This window comes from Haliotis cracherodii, unplaced genomic scaffold (genome assembly GCF_022045235.1).
Source record: "Haliotis cracherodii isolate W230 unplaced genomic scaffold, xgHalCrac1.p SCAF_6, whole genome shotgun sequence".
Taxonomy (NCBI): Eukaryota; Metazoa; Mollusca; class Gastropoda; order Lepetellida; family Haliotidae; genus Haliotis; species Haliotis cracherodii.
Window position 1 is genome coordinate 53,915,692 of NW_027266319.1, and position 17,105 is coordinate 53,932,796.

Consider the following 17,105-nt stretch of genomic DNA (forward strand, 5'->3'; position numbering starts at 1 on the left):
GTAGAGGATGGAGCTGAGAGAATAATGTGGCTGTACTTTAAATACATAGATCATCCTGCCTAAAGGTCAGCATCAAGTGCAATGTTACAGGACCTCCCCGGTTGCCACTGGGGGCAAGGGTGGCCCAGCTTAGATTCGCTGTGCATTCCCTTGGGCATGCCAGAAACCTGTGGGTTTGAATCCAGGTTTGTCAGCACCATACCCGTGCTCGTGAGTTTCACCGAAGTGGTAAACGTCCGAGACCTGCATCACTTCGGGCTTTCCTCCCACATTATTCCAGTTATATCACGGCGTGTCAGCTTAATGTTCACAGCGGCATTTAACCAACTCACTCACTAGTTGCCTCTGCAGCAGGCATTTCACTTCATATGATCATCAACTGTTTTTACACTGAGAGAACATCAAACAAACCTTAAAAATAAGGAATAAATATTGTAATAATTGTCTTGTCAAATAATATTAAAGTACAAGGGCATAGAAATCTTGTCAATAGGTTAAAAATGTTCATTTCACAATCTGAAAAATACCATGTCATTTCCAGTGTAAGTAAGTGGAATCGGCAGACATGGCATTCTGTTCTTTCAAATATAAAATAGACAAAACCCTTTCCATGATCACAAGACTCTGTTGTGATTCCGACTATATCATGACAGGGTGAAAAGATGGCACTGATCACAAAGAAAAACCCTTTGTGTCACTGAGAAGTCAAATTTTCAAATGTCCCCCATATGTGCACTTTGACCATCACCTGGAAGCCCTGGTTAACTCCGAATATCAAGATTCATACACGAAATCACTAGGCACATCATTCACCTTACAGCTGTTGTGAAAAATTAGTCGACTTGGAAAGAGTTTTCCTGATTTCAGAGATGGGTTTTGTGTATTCAGACAGTCAAGACAAGATTATTGCTTCCTGAAACATAAGTTGTACCTGTGGGTTACATGGGATTTATACAGCCACTCAGGAATCCAAGTGCAACCTGTCCAAGGTGGATACGTATTATCAAGATCACATGGACCAATCAGATCTCATCATTCTGACATGGAGGTATGATAAAGTATGTAATAGTGAGTTTGATATACTGTTCAAAGTATCAGTAACCAGAGTATGCCAGGTTAAAGTACACACAAAGCTAGAAAAACAAACATCACATTGTTTTGAATAACAGTGGCTTCAGTAAAAATCTTAGACACATTCATTGACTTTGTTAGTAACTGCCATTAGAAACCTGCCATGGTTTCTCCAGACACATTTCATTTAAAGTCATTTCAGGTATAAACATAAATGTTGAGTATATTAAAAAGAAATGAAATATGTGCAAATTCAAAATTAATTTGAATAATCAAACAATTTATGATAAACTAGTTTCAGATAAAATGGATAGATCTACATCATAGGAATGTCAACAAACCAATGTCTGAACAACTCAATAATGGTCAATGTATTCAAACCGGCCATTTGAGGTTGACGACGCCTTGGACAAGGCATATCAAATGAGAAATTAATTTATCTCGGTCCAATATTCAGTCATACTGGCTCCGATAGATTGCCTTTTATGGTGAGAATCATGAGATCATAGTAAATCAAACTAAAGACATTACGAAAACAAAAGTTATTTTTATATGCAGTTATTATGAATCATGTCAGATTTGGATATCAAGTTATATGAGTGAAGAAGTGAAACACTTTTTTCGGTGTCAGCTATATTCACAACTAGAGGTTTCAATACCTTTCCTTATATCGAATAGAAAACTTCAGTAATGGCATCTAAAAACAAGTTGATAATTTCATTAAAAGTGTAAGCTATGAGGTATAAAAATAAATCAAGAATTATTATTTTTGGTAAAAATGACATTTAGAATGTCATGAAAAGTTGAAAAAACATGGCACCTGCAACTATTAGCGCATGTAGTTCCTGAGTTCTGGAGTTAAGATAATCTGAACACTTGGAAGATATTAGTAAGGCATATTGTCAATTATTCATTCTTTTGTCAATAATTCACTTAAAATAAGAAAGACTCCCACCCAAACCATCAAATATAAACATGTATAAGCCTTCAGATTTACTTGTAATATTTTAGATTGAACATTAAAAAATCCAACAGGTTTAAAGACAAAGGGCAGCATTTCTTATTTTTAGGTTTCTCTTCATCTCTTATTACAAAATAAATAGTCGAAATTCAAACTCAAACTTTGCACTGCACCTCTCCTATTAGTATAGAAGCTGCTCCTTAAATTTGAAAAGAATCTATGCAGTAGTCCTAGTGGTTGCACATAAAACTGTCAGAAGATCCTTTTTTAGGTCATAGAGGTATAAAAATCAAACCATTCCTTGCTTCACCAAACCATTTGAATCTCGGAAAAATTATCCAATTTTATGAATCAGATGTAGGTCCCTCTAACCAAACAGAAACCCTAAATAACAAATGTCGCCCAAAGCGATACCTGCACGTAACATAGCACACGATTCAGACAGTCAAGCACTAAAGGAACAAAACAAGTGTAAAAAGCTAAACCACATTGGGGCCCCATGTTCTACAATAGTAAGACACACAGGAATCGGACAGTTAAAATAATAGCACTAACATACACTAAATTCACAACAATCAGTTCATTTTCACTTGGAGATCATAAGCATAAGCATGGTGACCTGCTAGAGGTGGTTTCTCCCTAGCCCCCCTGTCCGGTCATTTGTTATAGGAGGGGGGTGGGTCAGAGGAAATCAGGACGGTCACCCATTAGGGGAGAGTCATCATTTTAAGTGTGGACACTTGATTTGATACCCAATTCTTATCCACTGAAATGTCTCAATTTCCACATATGCTCAAAGAGACAACATACCCTATATATTAGGCAGAAATACTATTCCGTATTCGGGAAAGTTAAAACATAACTAATTTCATTGGGTAATGCTGAATCCTTCCTGATGACCAGAGAGACTGTCTTAGACTAGTGCCCCCATTTAGGTTTCTCTTACTTCAGCGAGAACTATGACTTGAATCTCAAAGTGAAAATGACAACAACCAAGGCCATTCAAACAGCGGCAGTCAGAAAAAAATGGATCTGCAGTAAACAAACATACACACACTGCCATGCCTTCAATACGGGGTTCTACAACAGCCCTAGAGGCTCATGGGAATAAAATTGTTACAACTGATCCGAACTCATTCCATTCTTGAGGAACAACTTTGTGTGATGTGAAGACAGATGAGGAAGATGGTACACGAGACATTCCTGGTTAACTTTCCAAGTGGTACTGCTGAAAAATTCTCTAGATACAAGATGACTACTTTCATTTCAATTATATTATTTTCAGAACAAACACCTCACTGTCCAATGGTAGATACCGGTAATCTGTGCACTTGGTGAACACAGTTAATGGTGAGGTCCTCATCAACAAGAAGCTCCTAAGTGTGCCAGCATCATTGAAAATAAATAAATAAATTGTCTTGAGTATAACAAGTCATGTTGGTGTCTGGAAAATCGGAACGACTTCCCACATGGTTTGAAGACGGTACATACAAATATTGGCACACTGTAGGCAACACCATTACTTCCCATTATCTCGAGAAAATTTTCACGGAAACCTGAGAATTGCCTTCCATGAACGAGTGGAGACAGGATCTTGGCAAAGAAAATACCCTAAAGGATGTCTGCTGCGACTAATCGTTGTGAATGGGGGATGGGGTGTCTTCTTACAATGTAACGTAAGTCAATGTACCACCCTTCTGAAGTTACAAACCTATAATGAAGTGGAGAATTAAATCTCGTTTCATGACGTCGCTACATTATAAGAATTTAGTGCAATTTGTAAAAGGGCACATTTATAATGATTTGCAACAAATATAGGACACTAATAACATACAGATTCATTATACCACATTGATAATTAAAAACGTTAATATCTAGCATATATTTCATGCGAAACTGCTGTACCAAATTAAAGGAAATCATGTTAACAAATATGCCACAAAATAAACACTAACCCCCTTCTCTTCATTTGAACAGTTAGGTATTTCTTAAACCTTTCTTTTCTCCATATTAGAAAAAGTTAAAAACCGCTAATACAGCCTAGCAGACATCCTTGACCTGTTGGAAAAGTTACAACACATACCCAGTTCCGCATTCATAATTTCGAAAACATCTCATTCTTCAAATCACTCCATTCTTGTACTGCCATTATCATTCATTGTCAACAATTTTGTGATGATTGTTCTCCATATTGGACAAGCTTTAATAGTAATAAGTTTTCACAGTGTCAACTTGAACGTTTTTTGTTCTGTTTCAGATGTGCATGACCATTCCCTGGATGCTTTTCGGTACCGTCTCTGGTTTTACTTGGACTTTTGATGCTGGGACTCTTTTCTCTTGGACTTGCTGTAAACACAACTGGTTCTGGAGACAAGTTTAAAGATGGACTTGATGGAGACCGGGGACTTGTCACTTCCAGGAATTTGAAGGAATTCAAACTTGATGTGGGAGTTGTTAGGGAGAAGGAGAACGGACTTGCTGATCGTCGTTTTGCTGCGTAGCTATAAATAGTGCTGGAGGAAATGTTTTCGGATGATCTTGATTTTTTGGCTGCCATTGGGGAATTTAACTGCCTTTGCCCGGAGAAAAGGGGGCTACCTCTGCCAGAGCTATGGTTTGCTGAGTGGTCAAAACTGGACGAGGGACTGGACTGTGATAATGCCATCAGTGTGGGCGATCGGATCTCCAGTTTGGGCATCTTGGGTTGCGAGGCAAGTGGGTCGGCTTCGAGGCTCTCCTCTGCTAGACGTGAGGCTTGGTCAACACATGATTCTGACAGACTTCGGCGCTTGCTGTTGCTCAGGCCAGTCTCAAACGATTCCTCAACATTTCTGTGAAAGAGTTTTACTTGTAACATATATTCAGATTAATAGAAAAAATGTGTCATTGTCTATTTAATGCTGCAGTCAGCAATATTTCATCTGTATCATAATGTACATGTTCGGTAGATTTAAAGAGGATTTAAGTTAATTCTGACCCCAAAATGAGGTAGGCTTCACACATGGACATTGTCATCTCAAATAAGTTGCCTCTTATGACAAGGGGGCACAGGTGGCCCAGTTGTCTAAGGCACCGCGATTTGCTGTGCAGAATTGCGTCCCTTGGGCCCACCTGAAACCTGTGATTGTAGGTTCGAATCCCCAATTATGTATCTGGGTTTGTCAGCACCATACCCGTGCTCGTTGGTCTCCCCGAAATGGTAAACATCTGAGGCCTGCGTCATCTCGGGCTTTCCTCCCACATTAAGCTGACACGCCGTGTGATATACTGGAATACTGTTAAAAGCGGCGTTAAACCCAACTCACTCACTCTTATGAAAAGCTTGGGCCTCTGGGGACCTGATCTCTTTCATAATTCCCATTGGTTCCTTATCAGAATAACCAAATAATCATAATCATAATCATGTTAATAGGCGACTAACGGGATTGGATGGTTGGGATCGGGTGGTCAGGCTCGCTGACGTGGTTGATGCATGTCATCGATCCCAGTTGCATGGATTGATGCTCATGATTTAAATCACTGGATTGTCTGGCAAGACTCGATTATTTACAGACCGCCGTCATACAGCTGGACTATTGCTGAGTGCGGCGTAAAAAGAAACCAACTACTCAAATACAACAAATACTACTCAACATTTGCTAAGGACCACACCTTTGACTAAAGATGACTATTTGGACCCAAAGCAAATGTTGAGTAGCATATAACATATTGACTTAATATCACCCAGTATTTTTTCAGAAACTTTTCCAGATTTGCTGACAGAAACAAATACTTAAGTTTCGGAGTGAAGGGGGCAGAAAGTCTCCCAGTCTTAAATACTGATATAAATACATTCAACTTTTTCTGAGAATGAGGTTCTCAGTATCAGTATACAACATGTCAGACCTGTTTTTGTTTCGGAGCCGGACCCCCGAGCTTGTGATGATCTCTACCCGAGACGCCTTGTCATTGGTAGAGTTGTCTGCCCCTTGCTTCTGATCTTTGCCATTCATCGGACTCCCAAAGGACCGTCTTTTCTCAATCTTGAGAGGAATGTCCAGTTCATTGCTGCCACTGAAACCACTCATGTAATCCTCCTTGTCTGGAAAGAAAGGTACCAATCAGAACACTCCTTATACCAGGGATTTATCTTGGAGTCAAAAGAAAGTATGCTTGACCTGCACATATAATTTTGTTCAAATCTGAGATATTTTAAAACCCCAATTTTAACATTGTTAGCCCAAACTTTTTCTTAAACATGGTTTATGAAAAAATCTCCCAAAAAATTTAAATGTAAAAAAAAACATAAAAAGATTCAAATAATCAACTGGAGTATTTTATATAAATTCAAAACACAATGAATGACAAATTGTGTTTCCACTTTCCACACATTTTCAAATATTCCCAGTGGAATAACAAGTGTTTGAAAGTAGGACAGGCAAGGGCATTTCAATATAATCTAGTAACATTCAAGTCACAAGTAACGAAAATCAAACAATTTCCACTGTTTGAAGACAATATATCTCTGATTATTAGCAAAATCTCATTGCTTTGTACCAGGGGAGATTTTTCTCTCATAGGCAAACGTTTCCAGGATAATCCCTGTCAAAGTACACAAAGACATAAGTTCTCAGATAAACTTGAGGTACTAATGGGCCAGTCTGCATAAGTTTCATAATGTGAACAATTAGAGATTGGCATTTTAGCCAAAAAGCTCACGAGTGAGTATGGTTTTACTCCGCTTTCCGCAATATTCCAGCAATATCACGGCAGGGAAAACAGGTTTCACACATTGTACCCATGTTGGTGAGGACGAACACTTTAACAACTAGGCTACCCCACCGCCCCTCATCTTTAATGACGATTAACATTCACATTTTCCAACCAACACGTGTGGTGTCTCTTTAGCTCGTGACTTTGTATGAAATATGCCACTCTTCACCCAGCATCGAATGGGTACCTAGTAGGATGAGATGGATATGTGACAACCTTCTGGCGCCTCACAGGCAGCTTTTGTTGTATACTCCCCAGGGAGCTGAGAATGAAAAGCGAGTGCACACTGATCTGCTGACCAGGGGCCCGTTCCACAAAGCGATCTTAGTCCTAAGTTGGTCGTAACTCCCATACTTTATCATAGGCTTACGATCAACGTAGCCCTAAGATCGCTTTGTGGAACGGGGCCCAGGGTAATAATGTAGCTCTTTTAGTGCTTATAAAATGCACATTATTTATTATTAATATAGGATTCGGCTTCTAACCTTTTCCTGTCAGGGGGCACCCAAGGACGATTGACCTCTGGACAAGGACGTAGAGAGCTGTGTTGGCTACTTTCTGCTGACCATCGGAGGCTGTCTCACTGCCTGTACCTCGCTTGACGGCATCGCGGACCTGGGGCGCGATCAACTCATTCCACATGCCCTTGACCCACCTGCAACATAGGACAGTCGTGACTGGGGGCACGTAGCATCATGGACAAGGGCACCAGTCCTTAACAAATGGACATAATCATCAATTTCAGATGTGAGTGAGTTGGGTTTAACGCAGCTTTGAACAGTATTCCAGTTATATCACAGCATGTCAGCTTGATGTGAGAGGAAAGCCCGAAGTGATTGAGATCTGCAACACTTTGGTGCATGGGTATGGTGCTGACACACCTATAAACATAATCAAGTGAATCTGCCAACCCTCATTCATGGTTTTTTTGTGCACAGCAAACTGCAGCCCCTGAGCCAACTGGGCCACTCAAGACCCTTGTAAGTCAGTGTTAAAGAATGGTAGTTACGATCGACTTAGGGTCCCTGTTCCATAAAGTAATCTCAGCACCGAGTGTTGTAATAATTTGAATTCTACCTCATCAGAATCCACACAAGGAACAGTTGACAGAAACAACTCACTGCAATACAGCCTCCTGGCTCAGCTGCTCCAATGGACACTGGAAGAACAGACAGGGACCGAAGGCAAGATCCGGCAGTCCCAGTTTCGTGAGGCTGTCGTTGAGTCTCTGCCACAGGCAGATCACCCACTCAGCACAGCGGAAGACGGGCTTGTCGGGCGACGGCAACCGCCCCCCGTACAGATGGAGAAGGCGGCGGTGAATGTAGCGGGCAAGATGGTTGCGGAATGGCTCGGAGTCAAGACGAAAGTGAATCCAGCGGAATCGTTGCTGAATACATAGGTCAAGGCCAGTTGATCTGAGGACGAAAGGACATAAGGAGTCATCAACACAGCTTTTGAAAATCATACTAGTCGTTAAAAATCCAATTATCCTCATTGACTGTAATAACCAGTTCTTGATGCTACAAATTGGAACAGAATAAGACATAAAAAATAATATAGTACACATTTTTTTCTTCTTCAAGCAGGACTGGCTATGAACACTAGCGGTTTACACAAATTCTCGTGAATTATCTGTTTTCAAGACCTCAACACTGTAGGTATTGCAGCCTTAGAACTAGGTGAGGTGAGGTGAAATTGGGTTAAACGTCGCGTCCAAGATTATTGCACTTATATAGCGACGTGCATGCACGTGTATGTGTGTGTGTGGCTGCTTGTACTAGTCCGGACTGATACCGATTTATAGTGCTAGCTCACTGAGATACCATGCCGCAGTTTAACATGAATACCCCACTCAGACACAGTTTACTGACTCCGAGCCGACCAGTCCTTGTTTTAGCCCCTTAATGCCGAGCGCCAGACAGGGTAACAACAAGTAAAATCTTTTAACGTCTTTTTGTATGACACGGCCTGGGATCGAACCCTGGACCTTCCGCTCTCCGCTCTACCACAAGACCACGGAGGCGGTCGCCTTAGAACTAAACTTGGCAGACAATATTTGTTAATGTTGGTCAGTAAAGTTGTCCTATATATCAACAAGCATGAAATACCTATATCCTCTGCCAAAATGACGGGGGCAAGGCAATAGCTATGTTCACTGGAAGTTTTTGTAAATGGCCTAATTGCAAGCACTAAAAACATTATTAAACCTACTGCAAAGAGCAGGCTGGTTCAGATGCCACTTGAAAATTGTGTTGTTCCCCCCTCCCATTCACCATATACCTTGTACAAGTTCCTTTGTCAAGGGGTATTCCATCTTCCCGAGGCAAGGGAGTTAACTGACTATATAAGTCCAGTTTCCACCCTTGCCGAACTAGGCTGGTATTATGGAGTTACATTTTGGCTGGACTAACGAGTCTATGCATAGTCCAATCAAAATCGCACACCGGAATAGAAATCCGGTTTGTAAACTTTTGTGCAGATTTCGAACGATTGCAGGGTTTGCAAAGCATGTACACCGCCAACTCGTTGTCAGCAGATATTTTCTAAATCTTTTCATGTTTTTTATCAAGGTGCTCGCATGATTTGATGCATTTCGCGATGTAAAACCCGTTTTATCACAAAATAGATCTTGATTATCGATCAGATCGTCTTGACCGGGCGTCACCATTTTATGGGAAGTAAACTCAAGTGATACGAGAGGTGAAATCAGATTGGTCCATAGGAGAGGCTTAGAAGGGACATAACTGGTAATAGCCACTGGTGGCGCCTACGATCGAGCCCAGTAATTCCAGCCTAGTTCGGCAAGGGTGGAAACTGGACTTTTATAGTCAGTTACCCGTAACTCTCTTGCCTCGGGAAGATGGGGGTATTCATCCAAATTAGCATGACAATTTCAGTACTCTGGGTAATATGCGTATAAAGTTTCATGGAAAATATATGAAACAAATAAATATATCATTGTGAAAAGAACACTATCTGGTGTTTTAGTTACCCTCTGTTTATGAAAGCAACTTGTATTTCGGTAAAGGAAACAGCAGCAGTTCAGCATGTGTTTCTTAATAAAATATGAAACAGTTTTGGAGTAATGCTCCCTTATGATTCATTTGGTTTTTAAATTCAGGTACAACTACCAACAATAAGTATGTGATAAATCTGTGTTTTGATGACATAAATGTAATACCTCGTTCTGTTCATGGTGGCAAGGAGGTAGAAGTTGTCTGGCAAGTAGTAGCTGTCACTGTCATCGTCAATGTCACTGACAGAGCCAGCTGTAGAAAAACAGTGTGACAAAATAAGAACAACAGTCTTTAGGAGATGACATATTCCACCGGTCTGGTGCAATTTGGAAATGGAGTTGGCTACTTATATACAGTTTTTGGTTACCTACAGTGAAAAACAAAAAGATGCTGTTTAGCAATTTTCAAAATCCAAAATTATAAATAGGCATCAGTTTACCACTAGACTGATCAGTATAGCAAGTTTCATCAAGAAATATTTAACCGTTTTGAATTTGTGTTCCAGGAAGGAGCACTACCCTCATTTTCAGTCCAACTCGTTATGAAAACATAAAAAAATACAAAAAAAGAACATCCCAAATCATCAAAAGACACCAGTTCACCACTAGAAACTTGCTTTTCAGATCCGTCATCTATGAATATTTAACAGTTTGGGAGTTCTGTTCCAGAAATAGCTATCGCCATGTCCCCCCGTTTTTCAAACCGTGGGAATAAAAATAAATACCCTAAATCATTTATATGTTCAGCACTAGTCCTTACCAAAACTGCCCAACGAGAAGTCCCAATGAGGGATGGTAGAATTTTTTGTTGACTTTCAAGGTAAATTTCAATCACTGACTTATAATTAGGGCGAAATGTAAAAGTCTTCATGAGGCAAACAGTTGCGCAGATCTTCACGCCCCCATACACGCTTTCTGGGTTTACCTACCTTTAAGCCTAAATGCGTATGTCTTCCCTCGGTACTCTATAGGATCAAGGAGTTTCCCGAACAGTTGAGCTATGTTGACTTTCTCCATGTTCTCCAGCAGCAAGATGGGGGACTGCCCTTCAGTGGAATGCTCGATCGGTACAATACAGCCTGCAATATATAAGACACTCTCAGGAAACATTGCCGGGTGAAATCAGTAGAAACAATTCGGTTTTGTTCGTTGTTTAACACCACACTCAGCAATTTTACAGCCATGACGGCGGTTTGTAAATAATTGAGTCAGGACTAGACAATTCAGTAATTGACATGAGCATCCATCCCTGCAAATGAGATACAATTACATGCATCCGGTCAGCGAGCCTGACCACCCAATCCCGTTAGACGCCTCTAAGACAAGCATGGGTTGCTGAAGACCTATTCTAAACCTGATCTTCACGGGTCAGCAATAATCCTGAATATGCAAGTTTCTGCTAAACAGTTTCAAAAATTCCCTATAATTCCCATGTACGTATTTTTGTTCATATTTGTAAAATGCTATATTTCAATGTTTTTAGATTGAGTGAATGTTTTTTTTAATTCAAGTCAGAAATATTCAGCTTTATCAAGGCAGCCTGTGAATGATCAAACATGTGCAACAATCACCACTATCCCATACTTAAACATAGACATTGCTTTTGAGTGCCACACATTTTTATATTCAAGTCGGAAATATTCAGCTTTATCAAGGCAGCCTGTGAATGATCAAACATGTGCAACAATCACCACTATCCCATACTTAAACATAGACATTGCTTTTGAGTGCCACTGAAATACCTGCAGAGGAGCCCACACATTTTTAATTTAATGTTTCACGGATTTATTCCAGCTTTTCCACACAGGCCGGTTGAAATATTAATAAATGTCAATCATTCATTTATGTGTCATTCTGATGTGGAGTTAAAACTGCAGGTGACCTTGAAGCACTGATAGTGAATTAGACCTGGTATTAATAAATAACATATTGTCTATATTACCAGCTGAACATATTATTAAAAAAAAAAAATTTTATGTTTAATTTATTTCTTAGACCAGCAGTAGGCCAGTGAAAGGGAAAATAAAACAGATATGTCCCAATGGGCCTCACGAAAATAAGGTGCCAATACATCAGAATCCTTTCCCATGTGAGAATGGTTCATGCAAGTCCGACGTGGTGGACAAGGATATTCATGCCCATTGCACAAAGCAATTGTAGTGCTACGACTGTGGTAAGTCTGTTAAAATACAGTAAGGCTAACAAAATAATACAAGAATTAGTTCTCAGGCAATGACTTTTGAAAAAAATATAGAGCGGGCAGTGTTTTTTTAGCTTGTTAAAACTAGTATGTAACCAAATAAACAGCTGTGTACCATCAACCTGGGAAAGGGCCTCCCTACATAGACAAGCATACAAACTCCTATTGCCGCCATGACCATAACACGAGATGCACAGTAAAGCAGTGTGAACTGAAGAGGAAATAAGTGGATCCCACTGTTTTTAAGTACTAGGATTTATTAAATTCTTTTAAAAATGGAAATAAAAAGGAAACGTGGGCCGACTTTATGATGATGTGGGTGGTGCCTGAGAACCACCGGTAAGACTATTAATTTTTTAAGCCTTAGATAGGCGTAGCACTATGACCCTGGGCCCCTTCCATGAATTAACCGTTGTGTTAAACTACCTACTGGAGCTAAGATCACCGTGTGGAATGGGTCCCCAGTTTCTTGAATCCTGCCTTTGTGTTTCACTCACCTGACTGTTTGAGAAATGAGATGAAGTCAAAGTTTGAGAATCCAGATTGGAGAGACAGCGAGAGGATCTGTGGTTCCCGTCCAGCAGCACGCTCACTTGTCTGCGGAGATATGCGTCAACATGTACATTCAGTAATGAGTGAGTTGGGTTTAACGCTGTTTTTAACAGTATTCCAGTTATATCACGGTGTGTCAGCTAAATGTGGGAGGAAAGCCTAAAGGTCTCAGACGTTTACCCCTTCGGTGTAACCCACGAGCCCGGGTAAGGTGCTGACAAACCTAGAAACATCATCAAGGAAAACCAAGGCAAACGAAACCAACTCTGCACCTTAGACGACTGTGCCACCCGTGCCCCTACATTCAATTATGTACCTTTTATAGTAATTGTCTAACTAGACTAACATTTAGTCTCTGAAATCTTATATTACACAATATTCTTCTTGACTCTAAAAATATAAAAAAATTCCCTATTCTGATTTCAGAGATAGCTTGAGCTGGCTAGACTTGCTTTTGTATGCATTTCTAGATTTTGTTTTTTCATAAAATAAATATATTCCACGGTCATGGTGCAGGACTATTGTCTAACAGTCAAGACGTATTACTCAGTGTTCCAAGTCCAGGGTTCCTTGTCACAGCCCTAATGCTCAAAGCCCCAAGGGCCCAAGGACCCCCCTTACTTTTGAACACTGTGAAATGATTTAAAACCCCATCAAGGCAGGTACAAGACCCATAATAAATATTGCAAAATAGCTAAGAAATAAGAGAGAATCATGTCTTGATTCAATTAGTTGAAATAATGCAAATAATTCCTTCAGAATCTACAAGGAGTTATAATTGAGGTATGAACACATAATGCCATTGAGAAAGTGGTCAGATTAAACAAATGTTATATTTGGGATAACACTTTACTAAGAAAGTACAGATTCTCGTACTTTCTTAGGTTGAGACCCATCTGGGCACCTAATCGCTAGCACACAAAGTCAGCGTTCTAAACCACTCAGCCACCGAGGCTTCCACAAAATTGAAAGTCCGACAACTGGAAGTCTAGATCACGTTCCAAATTGGAGCTAAATATATCCCAACTTATGCTATAGTGAGTTGGGTTTAACGCTGCTTTTAACAGTATTCCAGTTATATTGCTGTGTGTCAGCTTAATGAGGGAGGAAAGCCCGAAGTGATGCAGGTCTCAGACGTTTACCACTTCAGTGAAACCCCAAGCACGGGCATGGTGCTGACAAAACCTGGAAACATTACCGGGGCGAACCAGGATTCGAACTCATAAATCATGGGTTTCTGGCATGCCCAAGGGACGCAACTCTGCACAGCGAATCGTGGCGCCTCAGAAGACTGGGCCACCCGTAAATTAATTTGTTAAGTTAATCTCAAATTTGAAAAAAAACTTTTTCTTTTCTCCCCCCTTCAAGATACCTACCAAGGGCACATAGATTGGAACCCTGGCTTACAAAGGCTGTCAGTTTGGGTAAGCTTACCGCTATGCACTGTGCCAGTCTCTCTGTGAGGTAGGATTTGCCACTGCCCGCTGGGCCATAGAACACCACACTCTTGTATTGTTCCAGCTGAAACAGGGGAGATTACTGACAATCAAGTGATTATCAATCCACACAATTGGGAAACTATGACATGCATCAACCAAGTCCACGAGCCTGACCACCCGATCCCATTAATCGCCTCTTACGAACAGTATAGTCGGCTTTTACGGCAAGCATGGGTTTCTGAAGACCTATTCTACCCTCGTGTGTGTGTGTGTGTGTGTGTGTGTGTGTGTGTGTGTGTGTGTGTGTGAGAGAGAGAGAGAGAGAAAGAGAGAGAGGAGGAGGAGGGGGGTTCATATATCTATTTGGAAGTTTGGTGTCACCTCTAATATGACATACATGGTTATGTATGTTTGGGTTCTTTTTAAACAAAATGCTCTACACAATTTCCTATTATTGATTCAGCATGGTTTTACACCACTTTTAGCAATATTCCAACAATATCATGGCTGGGAACACAAAAAATAGGCTTCATACAATGCACCCATGTGCGGAATCGTACTCTGGCCTTCGGTGTGACGAGTGAACGCTTTAACCACTAGGCTACCCCACCGCCCCTCAGCATAGTCTCTCTTAAAGTTTAGTAATGGAATCAAGTCCAGTAGTTATTGTGAACAAAACACTTCCAGCGTGGCCTTTCATGTGTGACCTAGCATGTTCACAGATATCCAATCAAAATAAATAAAATTGGGTCAACCAATCGACATGCACATATGCATGCACATCACTGAGGAAAACCCCGTAAAAACCAAAACCCCAACAAACTTACCAGTCGGAGATAGTTCCTGATGGTGCTGAGAGGGTACAGGGTGTCAAACGCCACTGATACAGAGGTGTCTTCACTACCTGTCAAACCAAACACAAACACATTACCACCAATAGGGCTAAGAAAATAATAGTCTTGATTCTCAGGTGCTGCCCGCATCATCATTGCTCATCTCCTCCTTTCAGAGGAGAAAACTTGTTCGGAAGCAGGGACTGAAAAAATATCCTGTCCTTATAACAAAAGTCCCACATCCCAAAATACTACCCAATCCCTGAATATTAAATTCTGGGTCCCTTCATTATGCATGTCAGTTGGATTATTCACAGTACTTAGACTTTTCTATGTATATAAATTTACCGTATTTGACGTAATAAGTGCCCACGGCGATATTTGCTATTATATTGGCAAGTGAACAATCCCCATTCGCACCCTTTCTGATTGATCAATGTACACTATAACATTTATTTATTCGCGTATGATATGCACCTGTGTGTTATATGCACTCTGAATTATGGGCAATTAAATTCTGGAAATATATATTTGTCGTACATAAACATTTCAGGCTGTCAGCATAAACCACAACATATATCTTTCAACTCTTTTTTTCCACCAAAATGATATTCTAATAAGAGCCCCCTATTTCTAATTTTGAGAGCACCCTTGGCGCTTATTACGTCTAATACGGTAAATCTGATTTAATCTCACCATCAAAATGAAAACAAGAATGATGGCATTATATTGTGTTTGGCAAATTTGCAGGGTAGACTGCAGTATTTGGGTCCCCAATTCGGAAGGAACGTTTTTACGTGTTTACGGAAGTTGTCGAATGAAAAACGTTCCATGCATGCGCAGTTCGTTATTTACGGTTGAAGCGAGAGGATTTGTTGGCCGCCATTTTTCTACTGAACGCTGTCTGCAGTTCGAAATATTAAAGTAAAAATGGGGGGTAAATAAATAAATCACACGAAGGTAAGTTCATTCTGTTACTTGAACAATATATTTTGTTGGGCAGACAACACAGCGGGGTTCAAGGCAGGTACAACCCCACCTTTATGACATTTTTACAGTAAAATACGAGGGGTGAAGGGGAGGATCCCCTTTTTCAAATAAATCGCAATATGGTATAACTTCATTCATGAAAGCATGTGAATTTTCATAGGAAAATGATCATCGATAGATACTTTCTCATTCAAACAAATCATTCGAAACGTTGAATTCGTTTTGACTGTCATATAGATTCTAGGACCTAAGTCTGTGGATCCATCTAGACCTAGTTCAATTTATTTTTCTGCTTCTTTTTCATCTTTTTCTTAAACGATCATTTTGCTTCCTAAGTTTAATAAATGTAATTACGGCTGGTGAACTTAGAAACTGATCAATTGAACCACTGAAATATTTCTTTTCTGATAATGTTTTGAACAAAATAATTGTCATACATTCCCGCATTCGCCCCATACCTATGCAAAGATGTCTTCACTGTACTCCAAGTCGACTCTGTTTTATTTGTACAAGCCACAGTTTATTAATTTTAAGTTAAGAGCGAAGTTGCTTTCGTAGTAACGAGTCCATATAAGGAAAGTCACAAAATCAGACACGTGAGGTCTTACGTCATTTATGTCCCGCTCACAAACAACAAGAAGTCGACAGAACGATAATTCGACTTCACTTTCTATCGTAAAACTTTCGGCCCCCACAGGGGCAGAGTTTTTTACCTTACTTTTCACGTCCAGCTCATTTTGGGGGTCCTTCTTGCTAAAAAATGCCTCCTAATGGATTTTGGCACGCTTCCGCATGCGCGCTTTTACATAAGCGAAGCTTACGGAAACCTCCGAAGTGGGGACCCAAATACTGCAGTTGACCCAATTTGCAACCTTCGCCAATTTATGCATTGATGACTGTGTATATCAGTGTTTCTGAGATTTGAACCAATGTGTGATTTATCCTGGCATGCCTGAGGGAAGATGTTCCCAGGTGCCCAAATTTGGTGTATATTAACAGAAAGCCATCCAGTGGTGAGAACCTGAGTACTTACTGCTGAGTGTGATACTGAGAGTGTTGGAAGTGTTGTTGCACACAATCTCAAACGGCAGCTTGTCACAGGGGCTGCCCGGACTCCACTCATAGTAACCTGAAACATTATGTACTTCATCACAGGACAAGTCGGTAACCATGGTAGCAGAATTGTTTTTTACATTACCACACCATAAAATGGAACGAGTGCGTGCGTGTGTGCGTGTGCTCGTCCAGTCAAATGTCGAGTTTATAATGCTATCCGAGTGAGATACCA

The 17,105-nt window shown here is 40.4% G+C and overlaps 1 protein-coding gene across 3 annotated transcripts in view; it reads right to left on the minus strand.

Annotated features, from left to right (window-relative positions):
• Positions 1-3,116: 3,116 nt before the first annotated feature.
• LOC139444651 (cortactin-binding protein 2-like) overlaps positions 3,117-17,105 on the minus strand; it is a 75,446-nt gene continuing 61,457 nt past the window's right edge. For 2 of the 3 annotated variants that reach the window (XM_071225574.1, XM_071225573.1), the window contains exons 13-22: positions 16,851-16,946; positions 14,822-14,898; positions 13,990-14,076; positions 12,501-12,600; positions 10,733-10,882; positions 9,969-10,056; positions 7,906-8,202; positions 7,270-7,439; positions 5,918-6,113; positions 3,123-4,863 (exon numbers count right to left, since the gene is read on the minus strand). In XM_071225574.1, the coding sequence (XP_071081675.1) occupies positions 4,260-4,863; positions 5,918-6,113; positions 7,270-7,439; positions 7,906-8,202; positions 9,969-10,056; positions 10,733-10,882; positions 12,501-12,600; positions 13,990-14,076; positions 14,822-14,898; positions 16,851-16,946 (1,865 nt within the window). In that variant the 3' untranslated portion in view covers positions 3,123-4,259. Of the gene's footprint in view, positions 4,864-5,917; positions 6,114-7,269; positions 7,440-7,905; positions 8,203-9,968; positions 10,057-10,732; positions 10,883-12,500; positions 12,601-13,989; positions 14,077-14,821; positions 14,899-16,850; positions 16,947-17,105 lie in introns of all 3 variants that reach the window. The other variant, XR_011651845.1, reaches the window with a different exon arrangement.